This window comes from Schistocerca cancellata, chromosome 4, assembly GCF_023864275.1.
Source record: "Schistocerca cancellata isolate TAMUIC-IGC-003103 chromosome 4, iqSchCanc2.1, whole genome shotgun sequence".
NCBI lineage: Eukaryota > Metazoa > Arthropoda > Insecta > Orthoptera > Acrididae > Schistocerca > Schistocerca cancellata.
This window is the reverse complement of record NC_064629.1, coordinates 592822616-592848115: the sequence shown is the minus strand read 5'-3', so window position 1 is coordinate 592848115 and position 25500 is coordinate 592822616. Positions and strand designations below refer to the sequence as shown.

Sequence of the window (25500 nt, the reverse complement as noted above, 5' to 3'; positions counted from 1 at the left end):
TCAGGATCCACAAGGACTTCATTCGCTATAGTCAGGCCAGAAATCGGGGAGTGGACCTTGGTGCCAGATAGCCGGCGTAGGCCATCCCAGGCAACCGAAGGAGGAGTAAAACTGTTGAATGAGCTGGTGAAAGCCACACAGCAAGCCTTTTTGCTTTCTTTGACAACACGACAACATTGTGCGCGGAGTCGGTTGTAACTGATACAGTTCGCCATCGTAGGGTGGCGTTGGAAGGTGCGTAAAGCACGTCGCCGAGCACGAATAGCGTCGCTGCATGCTGTAGTCCACCAGGGGACTGGGACTCGACGTGGAGAAGAGGAAGTACGAGGAATGGAATATTCAGCATCAGTGAGAATAACGTCCGTGAGGTATGAGACATGACTATCGTAGCTGGAGAAGTTTTGATCATGGAAGGTCGCAGGGAGGTGAAAAGCCGACAGTCTGCTTTGGAGATGTTCCAGCTAGTGGAACGTGGGGAAGGGGTGTGATGCAGGAGATGGATTACGCAGGGGAAATGGTCGCTCGAGTATGTGTCAGACAGAGCATACCACTCGAACCGACGTGCAAGTTAGATAGTGGATATTGAGAGGTCCAAGTGGGAATAGGTATGCGTTGCGTCCGAAAGGAAGGTAGGTGCACCGGTATTTAAGCAGACTAGATTGAGGTGGTTGAAAAGGTCTGCCAAGAGGGAGCCTCTCGGGCAGGATGCTGGAGAGCCCCAAAGGGGATGGTGGGCATTAAAGTCTCCAATCAACAAGAATGGTGTAGGAAGCTGATCAATCAGTTGAATCATGTCTGCCCTAGTAAAGGCAGACGATGATGGAGTGTAAACAGTACAAATGGAAAATGTGAATGTGGGGAGAGTAATTCGGACGGCAACTGCCTGCAGATCTGTGTGCAATGTGATTGGATCGCAGTAGACATCATCCCGAACCAGCAACATGACCCCTCCATGAGCCGGAATACCTGCCACAGGGGGTAGGTCAAACCGCACGGAGGTCTAGTGTGCCAGGTCAATACGATCGCAGGGGCGTAACTTCGTTTCTTGGAAACTTCCTCTCGGTTGGACCGAATGCCGCAATTATTCCATTGAAGAAGTGCCATTAGGAAAACGAAAAGAAAAAGAAGAAACATGAAAGGGTCACCTCGATGGCCGCTGAGGGCCTGGCTTCGAGGGAGCACTGCTGCTGCGATCGATAGGTGGTGAATCATGGTCCATCAACTCAACAGTTGCGTCTGCCACCTTCTTGAGCTGGTCAGGAGGGGCAGCTTCCTCCGCCCGTGAAAGGCCAGATGATCGGCTACCAGCGGTGCGGCCTGGCGAAACTGAAGATGGCCGGGAACGGCAACCGATGGGTGGCGCAGGAGAAGAATCGCGCCTCGGCGGAGATGGAGAACTCTTTTTGATATGAGCCTTCTTTGAAGAATTACGTTTTGTGTACGCAAGAAATCGTCGCGTGTCGGTTCTTTTTTGAAGGTCCGAGCATCTGATTTAGAGGTCCTCGTCTTAGCAGTAGCAGATGATCATGTTTGAGCCTTAGGGTTGGTGGGAGTAAGAGGGCGATCTTAGCACTGGCCGATCTGACGACCGAATCGCTAAATGTTAGATCGCATGTCTGTGTAGCTACCTCCTTGGTAGGCCGAGGAGAGGCGAGAACGGTACTGTATTTACCCGCCGGAAGCACAGTGGGCTTTCTGCTATTGAATAACTTGCGAGCAGCCGAGGTCGACACCTTCTCTTTCACTCGAATTTCCTGTATACTTTTCTCATCTTTGTAGACGGGTCAGTCACGAGAGGAGGCAGCATGGTCGCCCATACAGTTAATGCAACGAGGGGAGGGAGGTGGACAATCACCCTCATGGGTGACCCTGCCACAGGTAACGCATTTAGCCGCACTTGAACAAGACTGCCATGTATAGTTAAACCGCTGACATTGGTAACACCTTGTAGGGCTGGGTACATACGGCCGAACAGAAATGATCTCATAACCCGCTTTAATTCGTGAAGGCAGTTCCACATTGTCGAATGCCAGGAATATGGTTCGGGTCGGTATGAGGTCCTTGTCGACCCTTTTCACGACCCGATGGACGGCCGCCACTCCCTGATCAGAGAGGAAAGACAGAATCTCCTCATCAGTTAGTCTGTCGAGTGACCTGGTATACACCACGCACGCGACGAATTCAAGGTGTGGTGGGCCTCCACCCGTACAGGAAATGTGTGTAAGAGAGGGGCTCGAAGTAATTTTTGGGCCTGGAACGCGCTCTCTGTCTCCATCAGCAAGGTACCGTTGGCAACCGGGTACAAGATTTCTCTGGTCCTGCAATAGCATCTACACCCTTCTGAATGACGAAAGGGTTGACTGTTGAGAAATCGTGACCATGAGATCTTGTGACCATGAGATCTTGTGACAACAAGAAACTTCGGTGCTGGTGGTAGAATTTTCGGAACGAGAGTTTCATCTAGCTTTATTTTTTGGGCAGAAGACAGGGAAGAAGAAGAAGAAGAAGAAGAAGAAGAAGAAGAAGAGAAATCCATTGCGGATGAATCCCCCATGACTGCCAGCGTCTCCGATGGCGCACTCCCGCCTTACGTGGTTGTTCACACCTCAGGTCACACCTCCCATGAAACGGACGGAGGGACCAATCGGCACGTTCGGAAGATAACAGCTCAGGCAATCACCCCTCCCTGGGCCTGGCCTTTACCACGGGGTACGTGCGTTCGCAGGAGAGCTTCTGTAAAGTTTGGAACGTAGGAGACGAGATACTGGCAGAAGTAAAGCTGTGAGGACCGGGCGTGAGTCGTGCTTCGGTAGCTCAGATGGTAGAGCACTTGCCCGCGAAAGGCAAAGGTCCCGAGTTTGAGTCTCGGTCGGGCACACAGTTTTAATCTGCCAGGAAGTTTCATATCAGCGCACACTCCGCTGCAGAGTGAAAATCTCAACCTGTCTGCATGTTAGACACACTGGACCTACAACTGGAGTTACGGTCTGGGATGCAATTTCGTGTGACAGCAAAAGCACCCTCGTGGTTATGCCACGCACCCTGACAGCTTATTTGTACGTCAAACCGGTGATTCGACTTCTTGTGCTGCCACTCATAAACAGCATTCCGTGGGATGTTTTCCAACAGGATAACGCTCGCCCACTTTCCGCTGTCGTAACCCAACATGCTCTACAGAGTGTCGACATGTTGCCTTGGCCTGCTCGTTCACGAGATCTGTTTCCAATCTAGCACATAAGTAACATTATCGGACGATAACTCCAGCGTCATTCACAACCATTAGCCGTCCCTGTACTGACCGACCAAGTGCAACAGACGTGTAATTCCATCGCCCATACTGACATGCAGTACCTGCACAACACTATGCATGCACGTTTGCAAGCATGCAATCAACATTCTGGAGGTTACACCGGTTATTATTGCCCCAGCTTTTTACATTTTCAATGGCTTACATTAGTCTGTTTCACGTAATGTTAATCACTGAAATTTGTGTGTACTCATGAAGGTAACAAATTTCAGATTGAATGGAACTTTCGTATTTACACCAATGGGAATTAGTAAGATAATTCATGATGGCTCTGCTGACGTCATAAAGACGGCGAAGAGTCGCTGCTTTTACAGGGATGAACACATTCTAAGATTCATAACTGGTTAGAAACACCTTTTAAATTAACATAAAACGGAATTAAAATTGCCGTTTCTTCAAACGTTGACTTCCGCACGTGTTATTTCTAAAAGCACATTAAAATTATTTAAAAGCACCTGCAACTAAATGTATATGATTGCAGAAGTCGGACATCGCGGCATTAGTCGTAGGAAGATTACAGTACGTTAAAATGGAAAAAAAAACTTAAGATATTTAAAATTACGATACCTGAAACTTTCGCATTTAAGCAAGACGGCAATTGACCATTCATATTGGCAGCGATAATATCACACAAGTGGTAATGAAACGCCGCTTTTACGGGCGTGATAACACGTACCTAAGATTAACCACTATTTTGACACAGTAAAAAAAACTGTAATTGCCATTTTAACTGCCGTTAATGTGGCAAGCACAAAAGAGTCATGGTAGCACCGACAAGGTCGAAACCGCCATTCTCTTGAATTACTTTCGGATGTGATTCATTATGTTTACAATGTGATGGCGGTTACACATACTGGCACCGTTAGCTTCCATTATGGCTCAGTTAAGGGACAATGATTATGACCGCGAAATACTGTCGCGTGTAAACGTGCATGACATGCAACACATGGAACGCTTTATCTATTTGCTACTGGACTGCAAGTATCAAGAACATACATGGGGCAGGCAGAGTAACAAGCGTCGCATATCCACTGTATACAACCTGAAAGAAATAATACGAAAGTTCCATGCAACTTGAAATTTGTTACCTCCATATACGTATATTTACCAAATATCTACGTCAAAAATGAATATGTACCTTTCCTCCATATATTGCGCTTTAATAGCTGTAAGCGTAAGAAGAATAGTGTCACTACAGGGCTATTACAAATGATTGGAACGATTTCATAAATTCACTGTAGCTCCATTCATTGATATATGGCCACGACACACTACAGATACGTAGAAAAACTCAAAGTTTTATTCGGCTGAAGCCGCACTTCAGATTTCTGCCGCCAGAACGCTCGAGAGCGCAGTGAGACAAAATGGCGACAGAGCCGAGAAAGCGTATGTCGTGCTTGAAATGCACTCTCATCAGTCAGTCATAACAGTGCAACGACACTTCAGGACGAAGTTCAACAAAGATCCACCAACTGCTAACTCCATTCGGCGATGGTATGCGCAGTTTAAAGCTTCTGGATGCCTCTGTAAGGGGAAATCAGCGGGTCGGCCTGCAGTGAGCGAAGAAACGGTTGAACGCGTGCGGGCAAGTTTCACGCGTAGGTACCACAGCCGACGGTTAGGAAAATCTTACGGAAAAGGCTAAAGCAGAAGCCTTACCGTTTACAATTGCTACATGCCCTGACACCCGGTGACAAAGTCAAACGCTTTGAATTTTCGCCGCGGTTGCAACAGCTCATGGAAGAGGATGCGTTCAGTGCGAAACTTGTTTTCAGTGATGAAGCAACATTTTTTCTTAGGGTGAAGTGAACAGACACAATGTGCGAATCTGGGCGGTAGAGAATCCTCACGCATTCGTGCAGCAAATTCGTAATTCACCAAAAGTTAACGTGTTTTGTGCAATCTCACGGTTTAAAGTTTACGGTCCTTTTTCTTCTGCGAAAAAAACGTTACAGGACACGTGTATCTGGACATGCTGGAAAATTGGCTCATGCCACAACTGGAGACCGACAGCGCCGACTTCATCTTTCAACAGGATGGTGCTCCACCGCACTTCCATCATGATGTTCGGCATTTCTTAAACAGGAGATTGGAAAACCGATGGATCGGTCGTGGTGGGGACCATGATCAGCAATTCATGTCACGGCCTCCACGCTCTCCCGACTTAACCCCATGCGATTTCTTTCTGTGGGGTTATGTGAAAGATTCAGTGTTTAAACCTCCTCTACCAAGAAACGTGCCAGAACTGCGAGCTCGCATCAACGATGCTTTCGAACTCATTGATGGGGACATGCTGCGCCGAGTGTGGGAGGAACTTGATTATCGGCTTGATGTCTGCCGAATCACTAAAGGGGCACATATCGAACATTTGTGAATGCCTAAAAAAACTTTTTGAGTTTTTGTATGTGTGTGCAAAGCATTGTGAAAATATCTCAAATAATAAAGTTATTGTAGAGCTGTGAAATCGCTTCAATCATTTGTAATAACCCTGTATGTCTGAATTCTACGTTTCATCCACGTTACTATAGATTAGCTGCAATAGCTTTAATAACCTGTTAAAACATGACATATGTGTATTAACGCCGGTAAAATTGCCCATTATAATTCTGATTTGTAATTTTACTATGAATAACCACGTATGTTTTTTTAGACTTGTGTGTGAGGACGCTCGAGAAAGCGGCTGACATTTTGGCACAGTTTAATGATACCAGAGTTTTTGTAACACGTTATTTTATATTAGGCTTCGCCCAGTAGAATTTTGCACAGAGCATAACTTAATCATAGCTGACACTTGGTTTAAGAATCATGAAAGAAGGTTGCATACGTGGAAGAGGCCTGGAGACACTGGAAGATTACAGATAAATTAAATAATGGTAAGACAGAGATTTAGGAACCAGGTTTTACATTGTAAGACATTTCCAGGGGCAGATGTGGACTCTGACAACAATTTATTGGTTATGAACTGTAGACTAAAACTGAATAAACTGCAAAAAAGTAGGAATTTAAGGAGATGGGACCTGGATAAACTGAAGGAACCTGAGGTTTTAGAGAATTTCAGACATAGCATTAGGGAACGATTGACAAGAACGGGGGAATGAAACACAGTAGAAGAAGAATGGGTAGCTTTGAGAGATGAAATAGTGAAGGCAGCAGAGGATCAAGTAGGTAAAACGACGAGGGCTAGTAGAAATCCTTGCGTATCAGAAGAGATACTGAATTTAACTGATGAAAGGAGAAAATATAAAAATGCAGTAAATGAAGTAGGCAAAAAGGAATACAAACGTCTCAGAAATGAGATCGACAGAAAGTGCAAAATGGCTAAGCAGGGATGGCTAGAGGATAAATGTAAGGACGTAGAGGCATATATCACTAGGGGTAAAAATAGATACTGCCTACAGGAAAATTAAAGAGACCTTTGGAGAAAAGAGAACCACTTGTATGAATACCAAGAGCTTAGATGGCAAACCAGTACTATGCAAAGATGGGAAAACAGAAAGGCGGAAGGAGTATATAGAGGGTCTTTATAGGGGCGATGTACTCGAGGGCTATATTATGGAAATGGAAGATGATGTAGATGAAGATGAAATGGGAGATGTAATACTGTGTGAAGAATTTGACAGAGCTCTGAAAGACCTAAGACGAAACAAGGCCCCCGGTGTAAACAATATTCCATTAGAACTTCTGATAGCCTTGGGAGAGCCAGCCCTGACAAAACTTTAGCATCTGGTGAGCAAGATGTATGAGACAGGCGAAATACCCTCAGAGTTCAAGAAGAATACAATAATTCCAATCCCAAAGAAAGCAGGTGTTGACAGATGTGAAAATTACCGAACTATCAGATTAATAAGTCACGGCTGCAAAATACTAACACGAATTCTTTACAGACGAATGGAAAAAACTGGCAAAAGCCGACCTAGGAGAAAATCAGTTGGGATTCCGTAGGAATGTTGCAACACGTGAGGCAATACTGACCCAACGACTTATCTTAGAAGATAGATTAAGAAAAGGGAAACCTACATTTCTGGCATTTGTAGACTTAGAGAAAGCTTTTGACAATCTTGACTGGAATACTCTCAAATTCTGGAGGTGGCAGGGGTCAAATACAGGGAGCGAAAGGCTGTTTAGAATTAATACAGAAACCAGATGGCAGTTATCAGAGTCGAGGGGGCACGAAAGGGAAGCAGATGTTGGGAAGGGAGTGAGACAGGGTTGTAGTCTATCCCCGACGTTATTCAATCTGTATGTTGAAGAAGCAGTAAAGGAAACAAAAGAAAAATTTGGAGTAGGAATTAAAATTCATGGAGAAGAAATAAAAACTTTGTAATTCTGTCAGAGACAGCAAAGGACCTGGAAGAGCAGTTGAACGGAATGGACAGTTTCTTGAAAGGAGGATATAACATGAACATCAATAAAAGCAAAACGGGGATAATGGAATGTAGTCGAATTAAATCAGGTGATGCTGAGGGAATTAGATTAGGAAATGAGATACTTAAAGTAATAGATGAGGTTTGCTATTTGGGGAGCAAAATAACTGAATTTGTTAACATCGAGTATAGATTTAAGTGTCAGGAAGTCTTTTCTGAAAGTATTTATGTGGAGTGTAGCCTTTTATGGAAGTGAAACATGGACGATAAATAGTTTAGACAAGAAGAGAATAGAAGCTTTTGAAATGTGGTGCTACAGAAGAATGCTGAAGATTAGATGGGTAGATCACGTAACTAATGAGGAGGTACCGAATAGAATTGGGGAGAAGAGGAATTTGTGGCACAACTCGACTAGAAGAAGGGATAGGTTGGCAGGACATGTTCTGAGGCATCAAGGGACACCAGTTTAGTATTGGAGGGCAGAGTGGAGGGTAAAAATCGTAGAGGGAGACCAAGAGATAATACACTAAGTAGATTCAGAAGGAAGTAGGTTGCAATAGGTACTTTGAGATGAAGAAGATTGCACAGGATAGAGTAGCATGGAGAGCTGCATCAAACCAGTCTCTGGACTGAAGGCCACAACAACTGCAACATATTAGGCTTCATGGAATAGTTTAAACCAACGCGCATGTCGACAGGGCTTTGACTCGCTCACTCACTCCGTCTTTCAGGCCACGAGTGGCCTACCGGGACCATCCGACCGCCGTGTCATCCTCAGGGGAGGATGCGTATAGGATGAGCGTGGGTTCAGCACACCGCTCTCTCGGTCGTTATGATGGTATTCTTGAGCGAAGCCGCTACTATTCGGTTGAGTAGCTCGCTCAAGAAGAGATAATACGTCTTGCTGTTTAATCTTAGAATGTAGCTGACCGAAGAGTTTAAGATAACCGTACACAATCAACTTACTCCATTATATATATGACGGTGGCGATATACACGGCCTCATATTTTTACCACGTGGCCCGTGACAACGTAATGTAAGTTATCACATTGTAAGGTGCACCAGTGAATTTATCTTACTGCGTGCTTGTGTAGCATATTGAATTTCCAAAGGTCTGAGGACCATCGCGTTGGTGGAGTGAAACATGCAAAAATTAAGGAAAAAATTACCCAACAGTCACAATAATTACACACGTCAATTCTAATCATATTTTTATGCCGCACGTTGTTTGCAGCTGGTTCCCATTATGCGATTAAAATCACATTCCATTGCAAGCAGTTAGGTTTAATCCATTGCTAGCTAGTCTCCTGTACATTGGAGAGTCGGTTCCCTACAGTGGATAAACAGGTTAACTCGTATTGATAAGCAGTTTTATTTTAAATGCTGTCTTCAATTTAGACAATGTCGGCTCGTAATACATCACTGAATACATCAGTTCGAAAAAAACAGTATCTCTGCGATTACTTTACCAAAGATTTTTATAAAATGTGTTCAAAAACATATTTAAAACAACAACATATAATGCACTGCCTATATAGATCACATAGAAACTTTGCGTCGGTTTAAATATCTAGATAGGTGAACAAATTGGAAGTTTAAAGACACATTCCTCGATTGTCTCGACTCGCAAATAAATACACTAGAGAATATTTTAGGCGAGATGTTTGCTGAATGCTTTTATTTTACGCAGCTATTTCCAAGAAATTCTGTAATTTCTGCAACCCGTAGTAAGCAGCAAGTGAAAACGTAAATAAAGTGAATAAGCTATAATCAGTGAATTCTTACCTTTGTCACGCAATGTCCGAAACATCTGAGAAGAACCTTGGCGAAGGGCAGGAGTCTTATCTCGAATGTTCTCCAGGTCTTTATCAGTCAGGATTCTTCGTTTAAGTCGTGCTGTAACGCGAATAAGAGGGAAGTCAGAAAACAGCCAACAGTCACAATGATTACAGATGTCAATTCTAATTATATTTTTATCCTTTGGTTTACTCAGTGCAAAACTAACTAGACAAGCTCAGCAGTTAAGTCCCTTTTCCAGAAACTGTGAAGTTATAGTAGGTCATCTGCAAACTTAGATGCATGCTGGTGACACACGAAGAGTCAACTTTTGTTAAAGAACATTTATTTTTAAGCGGTTGTTTATTAGTTATGGGCCTGAGTGAAGTGCTTTGGTCGTCGTACGCTACCTCGTTTATACAACTATTGGTTATAGTTCTCATTATAGGCCTTCGTTGTACCTTACTTGCTGATGTTTTCATCTGACTTTCTGGATGCTTCATTGACTACGACTTGTTCGAGTGACTACATGTTATGGTCAGCAAGAATTAATGGAACAGGCGCTTGACACGAAACATCCACACCACAGTACCTTTGGTGGACTTTAATGACGCTTTCGAGAAACTGGGAATCTCCTAAGCTGGCTGGCGGTGGAAATAATGATGTGAGAACAGTAAACTTTCTGGGTCGTTGTTGAAGAGGTTTGGTTGTGTACTCTCACTCAGTTCGCAGTGGTACAAATAATGTAACCGTTTGGAAGATATCGCATTAGTACAGCCTGAAAGTGTACAGCCAGGCGCTAGAACCTCCAAACTTCACGTGTCCTATGGAAACTGCGGCTGGCTGCACGTTGGCAACAGTCACTGCAACCTGTCAATCTTAAAATTATTTTATTGGTTGGTTGCTTTGTTGGATGATTAAAGGGACCAACCTACTAGGTCATCAGTTCCATTTTCCTGGAACAGACAGGTCTACGTGACTGGATATCATAGACGACCTACCGCACAAAACCCAGGGAAAGAAAACCAAAGGTCAACGAAGGAGAGATATGGGACAAAAAAGAATAAAGGGAGACATAGGGAAAAAGGAAGGCAAAGTACCCTATCTAGGCAACAGACCAAGACCATGAAAGCCAAGTCATTAAGGGACATGTATCCCCCACCACTTACCACAATATTCAAGAGGTAGAGGTCAAGTTGTGCCAGTAAGTTTTCGAGGTGTTTTCCATGGCCAGTAATCATGGTTCTACGCAAAAAGGGTTTTGGGCGTTGAAATCACTCAAGATTAGTAAAGGTGTGGGGAGGTGAGAAACCAATGCAAGCAGTATGTTCTAAGGCACTTCACCATCGGAAGGGAGGTACACATTACAGATGGTAATATGCCGAAATGCCCTTATCCAAGCAGCCATAGCCTCCAAAGGTTCCAAAAGTATATTAAGAGGTAGAAGTTCGTTCTATACAGTGGCCAGAACATATGCGCAAACTCCATCTGACACCCAGTCACGGAGTGGCCGAGCGGTTTTAGGCGCTACAGTGTGGAACCGCGCGACTGCTACGGTCGCAGGTTCGAATCCTACCTCTGGCATGGATGTATGTGGTGTCCTTAGGTTAGTTAGGTTTAAGTAGTTCTAAGTTCTATGGGACTGATGACCTCAGAAGTTAAGTCCCATAGTGCTCAGAGCCATTTGAACCATTTGAACACCCAGTCATAGGTAGCACGATTCTTATAATATCCCCAGTATCAAGGCAGGGCCAGGGTCTGCGTTGCTGGAAACAAAGTTTCCTCAAGGGCAATGCAGAAGGCAGAGGAAGTTCTTAAAAGATGTATTAGCTCAGCCAAGTGGTGGAAAAAAATCGCTACAATTCCACTGGAGAATAATGTTGTAATTTGAAGTCATAAAGGGACCAAGGAAGAAGGTTGTGCCCTAGGGTTACCTGCTGCCACTGGTTAAGGGGGTTATGGCATCAATACACACAGGTTCGGAGTTCTGTTGTGTGGTGTGAACTGGGGTCTGGTGGGCCGCCAGAATCTCTGCCTTGGCCACAGGAGTCAAACAGGTGGGACCTGGTGGCGTGAGAGAAACCTGAATATCCTCCTTTTTGGAGGACTTTTTCTTGTCTTTCCTCTCCTTAGAGGTTTTGGATGACTCTGAGGTGGGGGAAGGGCATACGGTTTCATGTCATGGCAAATGATCCTATTGGCATTTGGCTCCTTATGTACATGACTGACTAAGTGTAAATCCCATCACTCCAAGTTGGTGTGTATGTCATCATCAGATTGTAAGAGCAGGTCTCGGTGGAAAATGATGCCCTGAACCATATTTCGACTATTATGGGGAACAACAGTCACTATTACGTCACCCAGCTTGTTACAGGTGAGCAGCGCTCGCGCCTGGACAGGGGATGCTGTTTTGATCAAAATTTACCCACTTTTCATTTCAGAGATGGCTGCCACTTCCCCAAACTTGTCTTCTATGTTCTCCACAAAGAATAAGGGTTTTGTCGCCAAGAAGGGATCCCCATCAGCCCTTGTGCAAACGAATATTGGGGAGGAGTATTTCTTGGCTTGCTGCTAAGCCCTAAATTCCTCCCACAGTGTAGCCAGGGAAGGGAACATTTTAGGGTTGTATCTTTCTGCATTAAATGAGGACTTTCATTCCATAGACTGCTGGTGCCATATGACCAGTAACAGGGGATAACTTCATCTGCTTCATTTGCGGCTCATCCACTATGGTGCCATCCACTGTGAATGGGAGCTCTCCCCATGGGTGCCACCCATCCTCAGCAATGGTCACCTGGCCTGTAATCCATTGCTCGGAGTCCCCATGCTCCAGTCACGAGGGGTACATACCTACTGACGTACATGGGGAGTTTTCAGTTATGTGGTCAAAAATTGGAAATTTGTGGTATGGTCTTATGAGACCAAACTGCTGAGGTCACCGGTCCCTAAGCTTACACACTGCTTAATATAACTTAAACTAACTTACGCCCTGGACGACACACGCACCCATGCCCAAGGGAGGACTCAAACCTCCGACGGGGGAAGCCGCACGGACCGTGACACCGTGACAAGATGCCTCAGGCCGCGTGGCTACCCCGTGCGGCTTTGTGTGGTCAGGGGGCAATCATCGTGCAGGTAATTGACGACCTCCCACTCCACAACGGGATGGCTATAGTGCTAGATTTTTTGTGTGTTACCTTATTAACGAGAATGGTGCAAAGACAGAAAGGTACAAAGGCGGAACATGCATTGCATCGGGCGACCTTCCCTGGACGATCCGCACATATGGAGATTTTTGAATATTGGTGGGAGGTCAAATCGAACAATGGGGACCACGTTTTTACTTAATGGAAAGGTGTAGAAAACCCTGGAAGTGGAAACTCAAGCACCAAATCTTTAACTAGATCCAAGCAGGGTCTACACCAAGAAAACTATCCGCACAGTGGAAGTGTAAGCTTGCAGCATGGAAAGGAAGCAATGCTGCAAAGGCTGGGGCCGTGTTGTAGCCAAGCACGTACTCAAGTTGTGAGCCTCCTTGGGGGAAAATTATTTTATTCGAGCTATTACACGTGGCTCTGAAGTGATTCGATGTCTGTAGTAAGTTTGCTTGATAAGGACTTCAAACGCAGGAACATTAACCCAGAATAGGCCACACTAGCGTCTTTTATAGTTTCCTTTACAAATGCACAGAAATTTCCCAATATCATGCAAATATATCTAAATCTTCCACTAATTTAACGCGTTCGATTCATTTCATACTGGTTCATAATATGACCCCTACTTATTTAAACAACGAGACAGGTTCCAGAGGTTCTTAATCGACCTTGTAATTTGACTTTATCGGGTTCCTTTTCTTTTTTATGCATTACTATGCATTTAATGCGCACTAGAAGAAAGCTATCATTTAGTGCATCATGGAAATACATCTGCAGTTTCCTTATGATTATCTAGGAACGATACTTTCCTGGACCCAACATCAGCGAACAGAGTGCTGTTGACCATACCTTACGAATAGTTTCTGTGTACTGAGAAAATTAGTTTTCCGATTCTGCTTCTTTGGGGGCACACCTGACGTTACATTCATTTCTACTGAACATTCCCCATCCAGCGTAACACACCGGATTCTATTGGTCATAAGGTGGGAAATAATTCAATGGTCGTTTGTTGGTTCAAATGGCTCTGAGCACTATGCGACTTAACTGCTGAGGTCATCAGTCGCCTAGAACTTAGAACTAATTAAACCTAACTAACCCAAGGACATCACACACATCCATGCCCGAGGCAGGATTCAAACCTGCGACCGTAGCGGTCGCTCGGTTCCAGCCTGTAGCGCCCAGAACCGCACGGCTACTGCGGCCGGCGTCGTTTGTTGGTTATTATTCGACAGTGTCTAACGCCTTTCAGAAATGTTGGAACTCAGACTGTTCTCTACGATCCTGCAACAGACTGACGTTACCATTGTTACTCTATAATTCTGGAAAATCGCTATTTCTACCCTCCTTGAGTGCTCAGAAGACTGCGTGGAAGATTGTCTATTTGCTGATAAGTACCAGTCAGCAAAGGAGCAAATTCCACAGTGTACTCAATATAAAATCTAATGCGAATCCCGACAGCACCTCGTGTTTATTTCTCTTTGAATAGCTGTAATCTTTTTTGTTTCATACGGGAAAGCTTATTTCAGTATCACTCATTTCCGAATGTGTGCGGTGGTCAAACAGTACCGTAATAGGAAGGCAGTCTGGTAATATTACTCATATTACTCAAATGCGTGAATATTTGTAAATGTGTAATTCAATATAACGACTTTTTTCCTGTCTTTAGGTTAAACACGACTGATCCTCAGGTGACTGGATGGAACGTTTGGATCCATTCACTGAGTTTAAATAGGGCCCGAATTTTATACTGAAAGGTATTCCATCGAGATCTGAGCGTGGAAACTGTTGTAAGCCCCATGTATGATAGACCTTACGGAGGCCCGATTTACAATTAAGTTCTGTATCCGTTTCCCTATTTCTCATTGATGAGTGTAACAATTTTGGTTTCCGAATAAATTTCCGAATAATACCACTAAATAAAGGGGGCTTTTTGATGTTTAATACTGCTTGGTAGGTATTTATCTAAAGCGCAAGTTAGGTTGTGTTTGATCTTTGTACACAACTCTCTCTCGTTTCTTATACTTGAACTTAGCATACTCATTCGAGTTTTAGGAATGATGTTATTGATTGTGTACGAGTTCCGTCAAACATAAATACGCCTCTTGCCTTTGTTAGTAGTCACTATAGTCGCTGCTCCCTGTCTCTTTGATGAAACTATAAAAATGATCGGGTCTGTTCTACTTTTTAAGATACATTGTACTTACTACCAGTAACGTATGCGAAATTTTCCCAGTTGCTAATACAGGAATTAAATTATCTCCTACCTCTGTGTATTTTCTTGCTATCTAATAAAGACTCTATGACAATGTGTGCGTAGTGGTGGGAGCATATGGCAATTATTCTAAGTTCGCTATCGGCTACTCTGATTTCATTTTGGACTTCGCTAGACGAAATGATTTATTTTTTCTTTTGTTCCTTTAAACACATCACCTCATGAGAAGTCTATCTTCCCGGAATAAATTCAGGCAGTGTTGAAAATTTCCCAAACTTCTGTGTCGGGTTCTATCAAGTCTTAGATCCTAATATTATGTAAGGGCAACTGAGGTGATTTCTGGGACTTCTCTGCGAACAATTCATATTTTTAATATTCTCACTCTCCATATTTGATGCCTGACAGATTTTCTTCATTCATGTAACAGAAACTAGGCGTTGAAAATGTACTGTGCCACCAAAGCGGTCATTTCCCGGTCTGTCCAGGATAACGTAAGTATTACGATATAGCGGCGATCGAGTAGTCTACAGCCGAGTCCGCCAACTTCAGACCAGAGAGGCACGATCAGTTCTCAGAAAGTTGCTGCATACCGACAGCTATGCTGATACCTCACTTTTAAGGCTGTCTTCACTGTTTCCGCCAAATCTGCGAGACGAGCCGAGACTAGTCTCAGATCCCAAGTAACAAAAATTGCTGGCGCCGACGTGAACTATGATCAGCATCTGACTGGAAACCGTGCTTTAGTCTGCACCCAGCAGGGCATCTTCCACGGCAAGACTCGAATTCGGCAACTTTCAATGACCACTAGAAGCGTACTGTGAAAGGGTCAGTTAATCGCACAATCGAACTCGGCAACTTTGTACGCAGGTAGCAGAATGACCCAACCCAAGGTATGGGTCCATGAGTGTGATATTCCTGGCCCTAAACCAAACTCTTCAGTACTGTGGACGACAGCAACTCGCTGACATCTGTGCAGATTCACATACTGTTTCGTTCTGTAGACCGAGTAAGTCATCCAAGGGAAAAATATGGTAGAAACTCACTTTTTGCAAATTACTTTTAGTGATCGTGGTAATATACCTTTAACCTGCGACGATTATAAATTCAAATTTTACTGAAGATTTGTAGGAACCGAAAAACGTGGATGGCGATGCTGTGGTAAAAATTCATGGCATTATGTTAAAGTATTTACAGTAGGCACTGAAAACATATTTTCGGGTTTGGAAGGCACTCATGACCACTCACTAGATCCAGAACACTTGTTAAACTGGAGAATGTTATCGCGTTCTGTTCAAACAGATGGTGAAGCTTTGGATGAAAGACCATCACAGCTTATTAGCAAAGAAGTAGATGACAATCCAACAACCCATAACACATAAACAAGGAAGAATGTAAGGTATATTCGGAACAATATTACTCAGGCTCGTTTGAAGAATTTGCCGAAACTGTCAAACTCCACGATGGAAATTCAGGTTGCCTTATCTCACATGGAGGTGACAACTACAAAAGGCCAAGCCTTTGTCCTTAATAATGATATGGAAAACGGTCATGACTTTTCCACTGACTCCAATCTACGATACCTATGTCAGTAGGAACCTATATTGATGGATGGTACTTTTCAATATGCAACGAAACACTTTCTCCGGTTATTCGCGGTCCACACTTACTCTGGAAGTCCTTACATATCTTTAGTGGTCATCCTTATAACAGATAACAACGAGGAGACATATCTAAAAATCATACAGTGTGTTCAAGATGACTGGAGGAAGAGACAAGTGTCTTTTAATCCGACAGCTGTGGTAATTGTCTTCAAACAGTCCATCCATGGGAGTATCAAGGTTGACTTCCCATCAGCCAAGATTACTGACTGTATGTTTCACCTGGCTCATGTTTGGTAAATACAATTATAATTGATATTTTCAGAAAACCGTATTACTGTTGAACGAATAACGGTCATAATGAGTGTAGGGTATTATGTGCCTTTTTCAAAAACACAGAACAACACAGTTATTCCTAAAATTACGTTATTCCTGAAATTAGCTACAATGTACAAAGACACTGAAAAAGGCCAGTGGCTGCATTACACCTTTGGGTTAAGTTACTTAAATCCTCAAGATATTCCTGATGTTTTTACTGACCTCGTCAGAATACAATCACAAGACAAAAAGCCCGCCAAATTTGCCGATTATATAAATGAAAATTACATTGATGACGATGAAGGTGCGCTATTTCCTCCTCATGTTTGGGTAGGAGCCTGCGCTTTCTTAAAGAGAACGACTAATGTTTGTGAAAGTTTTCATTCCCGTTTCAATGCTTCGTGTGAATCCTCACCCAAACATCCTCAATTTTGTGAAAAGTCGGAAGGATGAACAATGTGATATCTAAGTAAGAATTAACTCTGCAAAAAATGACCACATCATCAAAACTGACTCAAAAACCATGAAGACACAAGCTTTCCTACCAGAAATGATGAAACTGGCGAATTAGAATTTGTAATGTGCGTTTCATGCAAAGCAGGCACGAGAACAACGTAAGATAAATGAAATGCAGTTTCTTCTTGAAATATTTTTGTTTGTCAAATTTATAATGAAGTCTTTGTATTTATCTATAATTTGTTTTCTTTCATATCTTGTTCAGAGGTACAGTATTTACAATATTCTTTAAGAACAGTGTAAATAGAGGCGGAGGTTGCGCACTTGCTCCGTTCTTATTTGGAAGAGTTTGTGTAGGTGGTCTTTTTTTTTGTTTCGTTTCAGGGCGCAAAAATAATTGAGTTCATAAGCGGCCATATCATAACCTTAGAACACCAACAAGTAAAAGAAGTAAAACGCGACTATACGCTAGGCCCAATCGGCGGAAGGAAAGGAAATTAAAAACAAGGCTCACAAAATACGCCGTAGAGACAGCGGAGGTCCCGAACCAAAGATGAAATGCCCTTCGCCGTATTGCTACGAGAGATAATAAGAAAACGCGATCGACAGCCCGCGCGTCGTTCGCTAAAACGGCCGATAACTCAGACGGCAAATATACACTGGAACGTAAAAAAACGGTTAAAAAGGCCACTGGGTCAGGAAATGGCGACTAGAGGGCCAAGAGGAGGTCGGCCAAGCTGGTGGGAGAGGTTTCATACCCTGCAACTTGTCCCCTGAAGAGAAGACCAGTGGTGATGCCAAAGTGACACCACCTGCCGCCAGATGGTAGCACGGAGATTATCTGAAAGAATGAAAGACCTAGCAGGCCGAGGTAGGAGGACTGCAGCCTTGGCAGCATCGTCAGCAGCCTCATTTCCCGTCAGACCGACGTGACCAGGAACCCCTCAGGAACATCACGGTAGATGTTTCTGGGACAAGGTGGCGAGCAAGTGGAGGCTTTCTTTGATCCGTTGCACTAAGAAATGGACAGTGTACAGAAAATAGAGGTCCTGAAGAGCACTGAGAGAATCGGAACATATGACAATTAAAAAGTCTGTGTCGCCAGATGTACTGGGTGGCCTGGTAGAGGGCGGAGAGCTCTGCTGCACAAATCGAGCAGTGTCTGCAAGCCGATACTGAAAATGGACAGTGCCTATGATGAAGACACACCCGAAACCTTGGTCAGTGTTAGAGATGTTAGTGTACACGAAGGTAATATCGCTAGGTTGTGTGCTAAGATCGAGAAACTTAAAACGATAGATCAAATCTGGAGTAGTGTCCCTGGGAAGTGAATGAAGTCCAAGATGAACACAGGCTGCTGCAGGAAGCCAAGCTGGGGAAGGGTTCACACCCGTCGGGAACATGACAGGTAGCGTAAAGTTAAGCAGCTAGAGCAGTAGCCCAAAGCGAACTCCGGGAGATAACAGAGAAGAAGGGCATGCCCCATATTGGTGGCCAAGGGAGTCATTGAGAATGGGGGCAGAGGATGGTTGGCCAGACATGGAAGACAAACGGCATGCATATCCAATGAGGAGGACATCACGCCGGTATGACGGAGGTAGTTCGGCAGCTCCTGCATAGAGACGCTCAACCGGACTAATGTAAATGGCACCAAGGGCCAAACGCATTCCTCAATGGTGGATTATGTTAAGACGGCGTAAGATGGAAGGACATGCAGCTGAATAAACGAAACATCCATGGCCTAGTTTCGAACGGACAAGGAATCGGTACAAACGGAGGAGGGTGGTCCGATTCGCTCCCCAGGAAGTACCACTTAGGACACACAGGACATTGAGGGACTGGGTACAGTGTGCAGCTACGTAAGACCTGTGGGAGGACAAAGAAAGTATCATATCAAGCATGAGCCCCAGGAATTTCCTAGTATCAGCCAACAGGCGAGCAACAGGCCGAAGATGTAAAGATGGTGAAAGAATCTTATTCATGCAAACGCTTTTTTCGTTAGAAAAGCGAAAGCCATTGTCGATGCTGCACTAGTAAAGACGATCGAGATATCGCTGAAGAAGCCGCTCAATGAGACAAGGCCGTGGAGAACTTCGATAGATCATACAGTCGCCGAGGAAAAGGGAGTCAGAGATGTCTGGTGGAGGACTGTCCATAATAGGTTTAATGGCTATAGCAAAGAGAGCGACGCTCAGGACAGATTCTTGAGGCACCCCGTTCTCCTGGATACAGGTATCCGACCAGGCCGAACCCACACGTACCTTGAAACTCAGTCTTTTAAAAACTCCTGAAGGAAATTGGGCAGGCTTCTTAGAAGTCCTATGTGTATAGAGTAAAGAGGATACCAGTTCTCCAGCAGGTGTTGTATGCTTTCTCAAATCAGAAAACATGGCCACAGTCTCATATTTTCGTAGGAAACCGTTCATGACATGGGTTGACAAAGTGATGAGATGGTCAACTGCAGCACGGCGCGCACGAAATCCACATTGTGGAGTAGGTTAGTAGATTGCAAGACTCAAGCCACCCTACCAGCCAGCCATGAATCATACGTTCCATCACACTGGAAACACAGCTAGTGAGGGAAGTGGAGCGGTAGCTAGAAAAAAGGTGTTTGTCCTTAATGGGCTTAGGTATGGGTAATGATAGTGGCTCCACGCCAGCGTCTGGGAAACGTGCCATCTGGCCAAATGCAACTGTATGTACAAAGGAGAAAGTGCTTGCCTACAAGAGACAGGTGCTGCAACATCTGAAAGTGAACATTGCCCAGCCCTGTGACATATGATTGGGATGTGAGAACATAGTAAAGTTCCCTCATAGTAAAGGCAGCATTGTAGCATTCACGATTCTGACAGGGGAAAGCTATCACCTGAGCCGCTTCCACTCGTTTCCGAAGGAGGAAGGCAGGGTGATAGTGTGTGGAGCTTGAAATCTTCGCAAAAATGCGGCCAAAGGTTTTCGAGACAGCAATAGGGTCCTCACTGACAACACCCGATACGGTCAGGCTGGAAATCGGGGAATGAACCTTGGTCACAGAAAGCCGACGGAGGTTGCCCCACATGACGGGAAAGGGAGTCAAATTCTTAAAAGAACTTGTAAAAGAAATCCAACTAGCTAGTTTTCAATCCCAAAGTTCAACATTATAGTGTGTGAGCATACCTCCTTGGGCAAATCGCGTTGCAGCATGCGTCAGTCCACCAGGGGACTGGGACACGGTGCACTTAGAAGTGTGAGGTATGACACATTCTGTAGTGGCAAGGATAACGTTCGTAAGGTACTCTACCTGGTCATCACAACTGGGGAAATACTGGTCGTCGGAGGTCGCGAGGGAGGGGTAAGGCATCCAGTCGGCCGTGGAACGCTGCCAATTAGGTTTACACGCAGGTGGGACAAGAGACAGGAAAATGGATAACGTATGGGAAATGCTCACTCGAGTATGTGTCGGAGAGAAGGGACCACTTGAGACGACAGGCAAGCTGGGAGCACAGAACAAGGGGTCCAAATGGAAATAGGTGTGTGTGGAGCCTGAAAGAAACGTGGGTGCTTCAGTGTTAAGACAGATGTGGTGGAGTTGACTGAAGGTCAGCCAAGAGGGTACCTCTCAGACAGGTTCTCAAAGAGCCACAAAGGGCATGGTGGGCATTAAAATCGCTAAGCAGTAAAAAGCGGTGAGGGAGCTGACCAATAAGCTGGAGTAAGGCTGCCCTGGTGAAAGCGAATGACAAAGGGATGTAGACGTTACAAAGAGAAAAGGTGAAACAAGGAAGGAAAATGTGGACTGCAACAGCTTGCAGATTGGTGTTCAATGAGGTAGTCTGGCCATGGACATCACCCCAAATGAGCAGCATGACTCCTCCATGAGAGGTAATGCCTTCTTCGGGAACGGGAGTGGGGGGGATGGGGGGGGGGGGGAGGTCAATGCAAACTGGAAGGAAACACGAGAGGTCAAAACAGTTGTGAGGCTGCAATTTTGTTTATTGGAGGCAGAGAACAACTGGATGCTGTGGTTCCAAGAGCAGCCATTATTCCTCCTTCTTGGATCTAATGCCACAAATGTTCCACTGGAGAAGAGTCAAATGAGGAATGGGTAGGAGGGAAGAAACGAAGGGCAGTCACCGATGTGACTGCCCAGTGCCAGCCTTCAAAGACTCACTCCTACCGGGCACAAAGGCTCTACGAAATCTACGAATGTGTTGGCATTCTCCGTGAGTCGGCCTGTGGACTCCAGGGCAGAGAAATGGTAGGCAGTACTCACCGGTGAAATGGAGGTCAGCCAGATAATGGCATCATGTGGCGACACTGTCGAATAGGAACAAGTAACACATTTTGACGTGTTTTAACAGGACACGCGAGTGTGGCTAAAACATTGACACTGGTAGCAACATATCGGGTTTGGAATGTATAGTCAGACTGTGGATAACTTCATAGACTGCCCTAATCTTAGATGGAAGCAGAACTTGATCAAATGTGAGATGAAGGGTGCGTGTAGGCACTAAGTTTGCACCGACCTTTTTCATTACTCGATGGATGGCAGCGAAGCCCTGATCAGAGATAATGCTGGATTTATCCCTTTGTCAGACCATCAAGAAGCTGAGTGTAAATAACATCACATGAAGAATTCAGAGTACGATGCGCCTCAATATGAACAGGATATCCATGGAGAAGAGAAGCAATAAGCAGCTGTTCAGCTTGAAAAATCACAACTAGTCTCCAGAAGCAAAGTCCCATTATACACTCCTGGAAATTGAAATAAGAACACCGTGAATTCATTATCCCAGGAAGGGGAAACTTTATTGACACATTCCTGGGGTCAGATACATCACATGATCACACTGACAGAACCACAGGCACATAGACACAGGCAACAGAGCATGCACAATGTCGGCACTAGTACAGTGTACATCCACCTTTCGCAGCAATGCAGGCTGCTATTCTCCCATGGAGACGATCGTTGAGATGCTGGATGTAGTCCTGTGGAACGGCTTGCCATGCCATTTCCACCTGGCGCCTCAGTTGGACCAGCGTTCGTGCTGGACGTGCAGACCGCGTGAGACGACGCTTCATCCAGTCCCAAACATGCTCAATGGGGGACAGATCCGGAGATCTTGCTGGCCAGGGTAGTTGACTTACACCTTCTAGAGCACGTTGGGTGGCACGGGATACATGCGGACGTGCATTGTCCTGTTGGAACAGCAAGTTCCCTTGCCGGTCTAGGAATGGTAGAGCGATGGGTTCGATGACGGTTTGGATATACCGTGCACTATTCAGTGTCCCCTCGACGATCACCAGTGGTGTACGGCCAGTGTAGGAGATCGCTCCCCACACCATGATGCCGGGTGTTGGCCCTGTGTGCCTCGGTCGTATGCAGTCCTGATTGTGGCGCTCACCTGCACGGCGCCAAACACGCATACGACCATCATTGGCACCAAGGCAGAAGCGACTCTCATCGCTGAAGACGACACGTCTCCATTCGTCCCTCCATTCACGCCTGTCGCGACACCACTGGAGGCGGGCTGCACGATGTTGGGGCGTGAGCGGAAGACGGTCTAACGGTGTGCGGGACCGTAGCCCAGCTTCATGGAGACGGTTGCGAATGGTCCTCGCCGATACCCCAGGAGCAACAGTGTCCCTAATTTGCTGGGAAGTCGCGGTGCGGTCCCCTACGGCACTGCGTAGGATCCTACGGTCTTGGCGTGCATCCGTGCGTCGCTGCGGTCCGGTCCCAGGTCGACGGGCATGTGCACCTTCCGCCGACCACTGGCGACAACATCGATGTACTGTGGAGACCTCACGCCCCACGTGTTGAGCAATTCGGCGGTACGTCCACCCGGCCTCCCGCATGCCCACTATACGCCCTCGCTCAAAGTCCGTCAACTGCACATACGGTTCACGTCCACGCTATCGCGGCATGCTACCAGTGTTAAAGACTGCGATGGAGCTCCGTATGCCACGGCAAACTGGCTGACACTGACGGCGGCGGTGCACAAATGCTGCGCAGCTAGCGCCATTCGACGGCCAACACCGCGGTTCCTGGTGTGTCCGCTGTGCCGTGCGTGTGATCATTGCTTGTACAGCGCTCTCGCAGTGTCCGGAGCAAGTATGGTGGGTCTTTTTTCCATTTCCAGGAGTGTATAAGTGGGAGCCAGACTGCAACTGCATCAACACTCTTTCGAATAGTAAACACATTAACTGTAGCAAAACACTGGTGTCCTTTGGTACATGATACCACAAGGAACCGAGGTGCAGTTGGGAGAGTCGTTGACTCTTTAGCCTTATTCAGTTTACATTTAGTACATGAAGACTGAGATTATGATGACTGGCTCATTGCGAAAAAATCTTCCGTGGTTGCCAACATCTCCCATGGCGCGCTCCTTCCGAATGGGGCCCCCCTGAGATAGGGGCTCACTCGCCTTAGATGACTGTTCACACCTCAGGACTTAACTCCAAAACTCCAGATTGAGGCACCAATTGGCAACTGGGAAGGTAACATCTCAGGTAATCACTTCTCCATGGGACTGGTTTGTATCAGGGGGTATGTGCGAACCCTACCTGTCGACCCAGCACTGGGAATTACCCAAACCAGTCATACGACAAACGCATGGGCCGGTCTTCAGGAGTGCACAGGGAGGAAGAAGGAACGAAGAGAAAGCTCAAACGCCGAAGTTAAAGACGGGGAAGAGATGGAGAACAAAGAAAGAGGGAAATGAAACAAAGTATTGTTCCGATGCCAGGCTACCGAAACTTCAGAACATATTCCCGAAAATACCCATGTTCCCCAAGGGAGGGGAATAAAAATAGCAGGAGGATACGCACGCAGCATGGAAAGGGAAGAGGTGCGTGCTGCACAGGCTGGGACCCAGTGGTAGCCAAACACCAACTCACCATAGAGTGGTGAGCCCCTTGGGGAGGGGGGTTCAAATATGGCTCTGAGGTCATCAGTCCCCTAGAACTTAGAACTACATAAACCTAACTAACCTAAGGACATCACACACATCCATGCCGAGGCAGGATTCGACCCTGCGACCGTAGCAGTCTCGCGGTTCCGGACTGACGTGCCTAGAACCGCTCGACCACCACGGCCGGCGGGGAGGGGGGGGGGGATGAAGTTGGTCTGTCACGAGCTGGTAGAAGTTTCCGAGTTTGTGCGTGTCACTCGGAAGGCGCTTTGGGAAGAGTTGCCAGATTCGAGCGTTTTGTTTTCCATCGGCAGGTAGAAGTCGCAGATTTCGGGCAAGCCGTCTTCCACATGGCGAACAACTGTAAAGAAAACCACATGAATGACGAACGATAGCTACAAACAGCCTGTTAGCAAGATGAATGCTGCATGGAAACTGTCTATTAAGTCTAATTCATTCCACAGACGCTACTCAGGGCTAGTAACTAGCAGACTTTCCTGAAGGTGCATTATAATTTTAGGAAATGCTGAAGGACAGACTGCACAACTTTTTAATTATTGAGTGGTGCACTAGATAGACGAGGTCGTAAGGAAAGTGTCAGTGGCACACTATGACTAAAAGTTATGATTTCACAGACCACACACGTTACAGTGTATGTGTTGTGGATTGGCAAGAGGGCCAACCCACTATGAGAGGAAGCCGAAAGGCACGCGTTTTAGCTCACGCAGGCTGGCGTGGGGTCTGGAACAGGTCAAGGAAATGAGACTAGCAAAAAAGGACGTAGCTGTGGAATACTTAACTTTAATCCATAAATGGTGAACATCGCTCTTGACGGTACATGTTTTACAGCATCAATAGTAACTGGTAATGGCGCCTTGCTAGGTCGTAGCAAATGACGTAGCTGAAGGCTATGCTAACTATCGTTTCGGCAAATGAGAGCGTAATTTGTCAGTGAACCATCGCTAGCAAAGTCGGCTGTACAACTGGGGCGAGTGCTAGGAAGTCTCTCTAGACCTGCCGTGTGGCGGCGCTCGGTCTGCAATCACTGATAGTGGCGACACGCGGGTCCGACGTATACTAACGGACCGCGGCCGATTTAAAGGCTACCACCTAGCAAGTGTGGTGTCTGGCGGTGACACCACAGTATGTATACAAAACAAACTAATTGATAGAATGTCACATATGCATGCGAGAAGAAAAATATACTGGAAGAAAAAGTAAAACAAAAAAATATGAAAGGCACTGAAACGGCTCCTGAATGGAGAAATGAGCGATGGTATCGATATGATGAGATTTTTCAACGTGAGGTAAATTGCCAGTAATGGAAAAATGTCAGTTATGGCTAGATGTATGTGATTCGAGCTGCATTAACAATTCTATAACGCAACAGCTCTGATTTTCAGCGTGTTGTACTTACTAC

The 25500-nt window shown here is 45.5% G+C and overlaps 1 protein-coding gene across 4 annotated transcripts in view; it reads right to left on the bottom strand.

Annotated features, from left to right (window-relative positions):
* LOC126184279 (calcium uptake protein 3, mitochondrial) overlaps window positions 1-25500 on the bottom strand; it is a 638951-nt gene that overhangs the window by 87422 nt on the left and 526029 nt on the right. For all 4 annotated transcript variants that reach the window (XM_049926653.1, XM_049926655.1, XM_049926654.1 and 1 more), the window contains exon 3: window positions 9458-9568. In XM_049926653.1, coding sequence (XP_049782610.1) covers window positions 9458-9568 — 111 coding nt within the window. The remainder of the gene's footprint in view (window positions 1-9457; window positions 9569-25500) is intronic.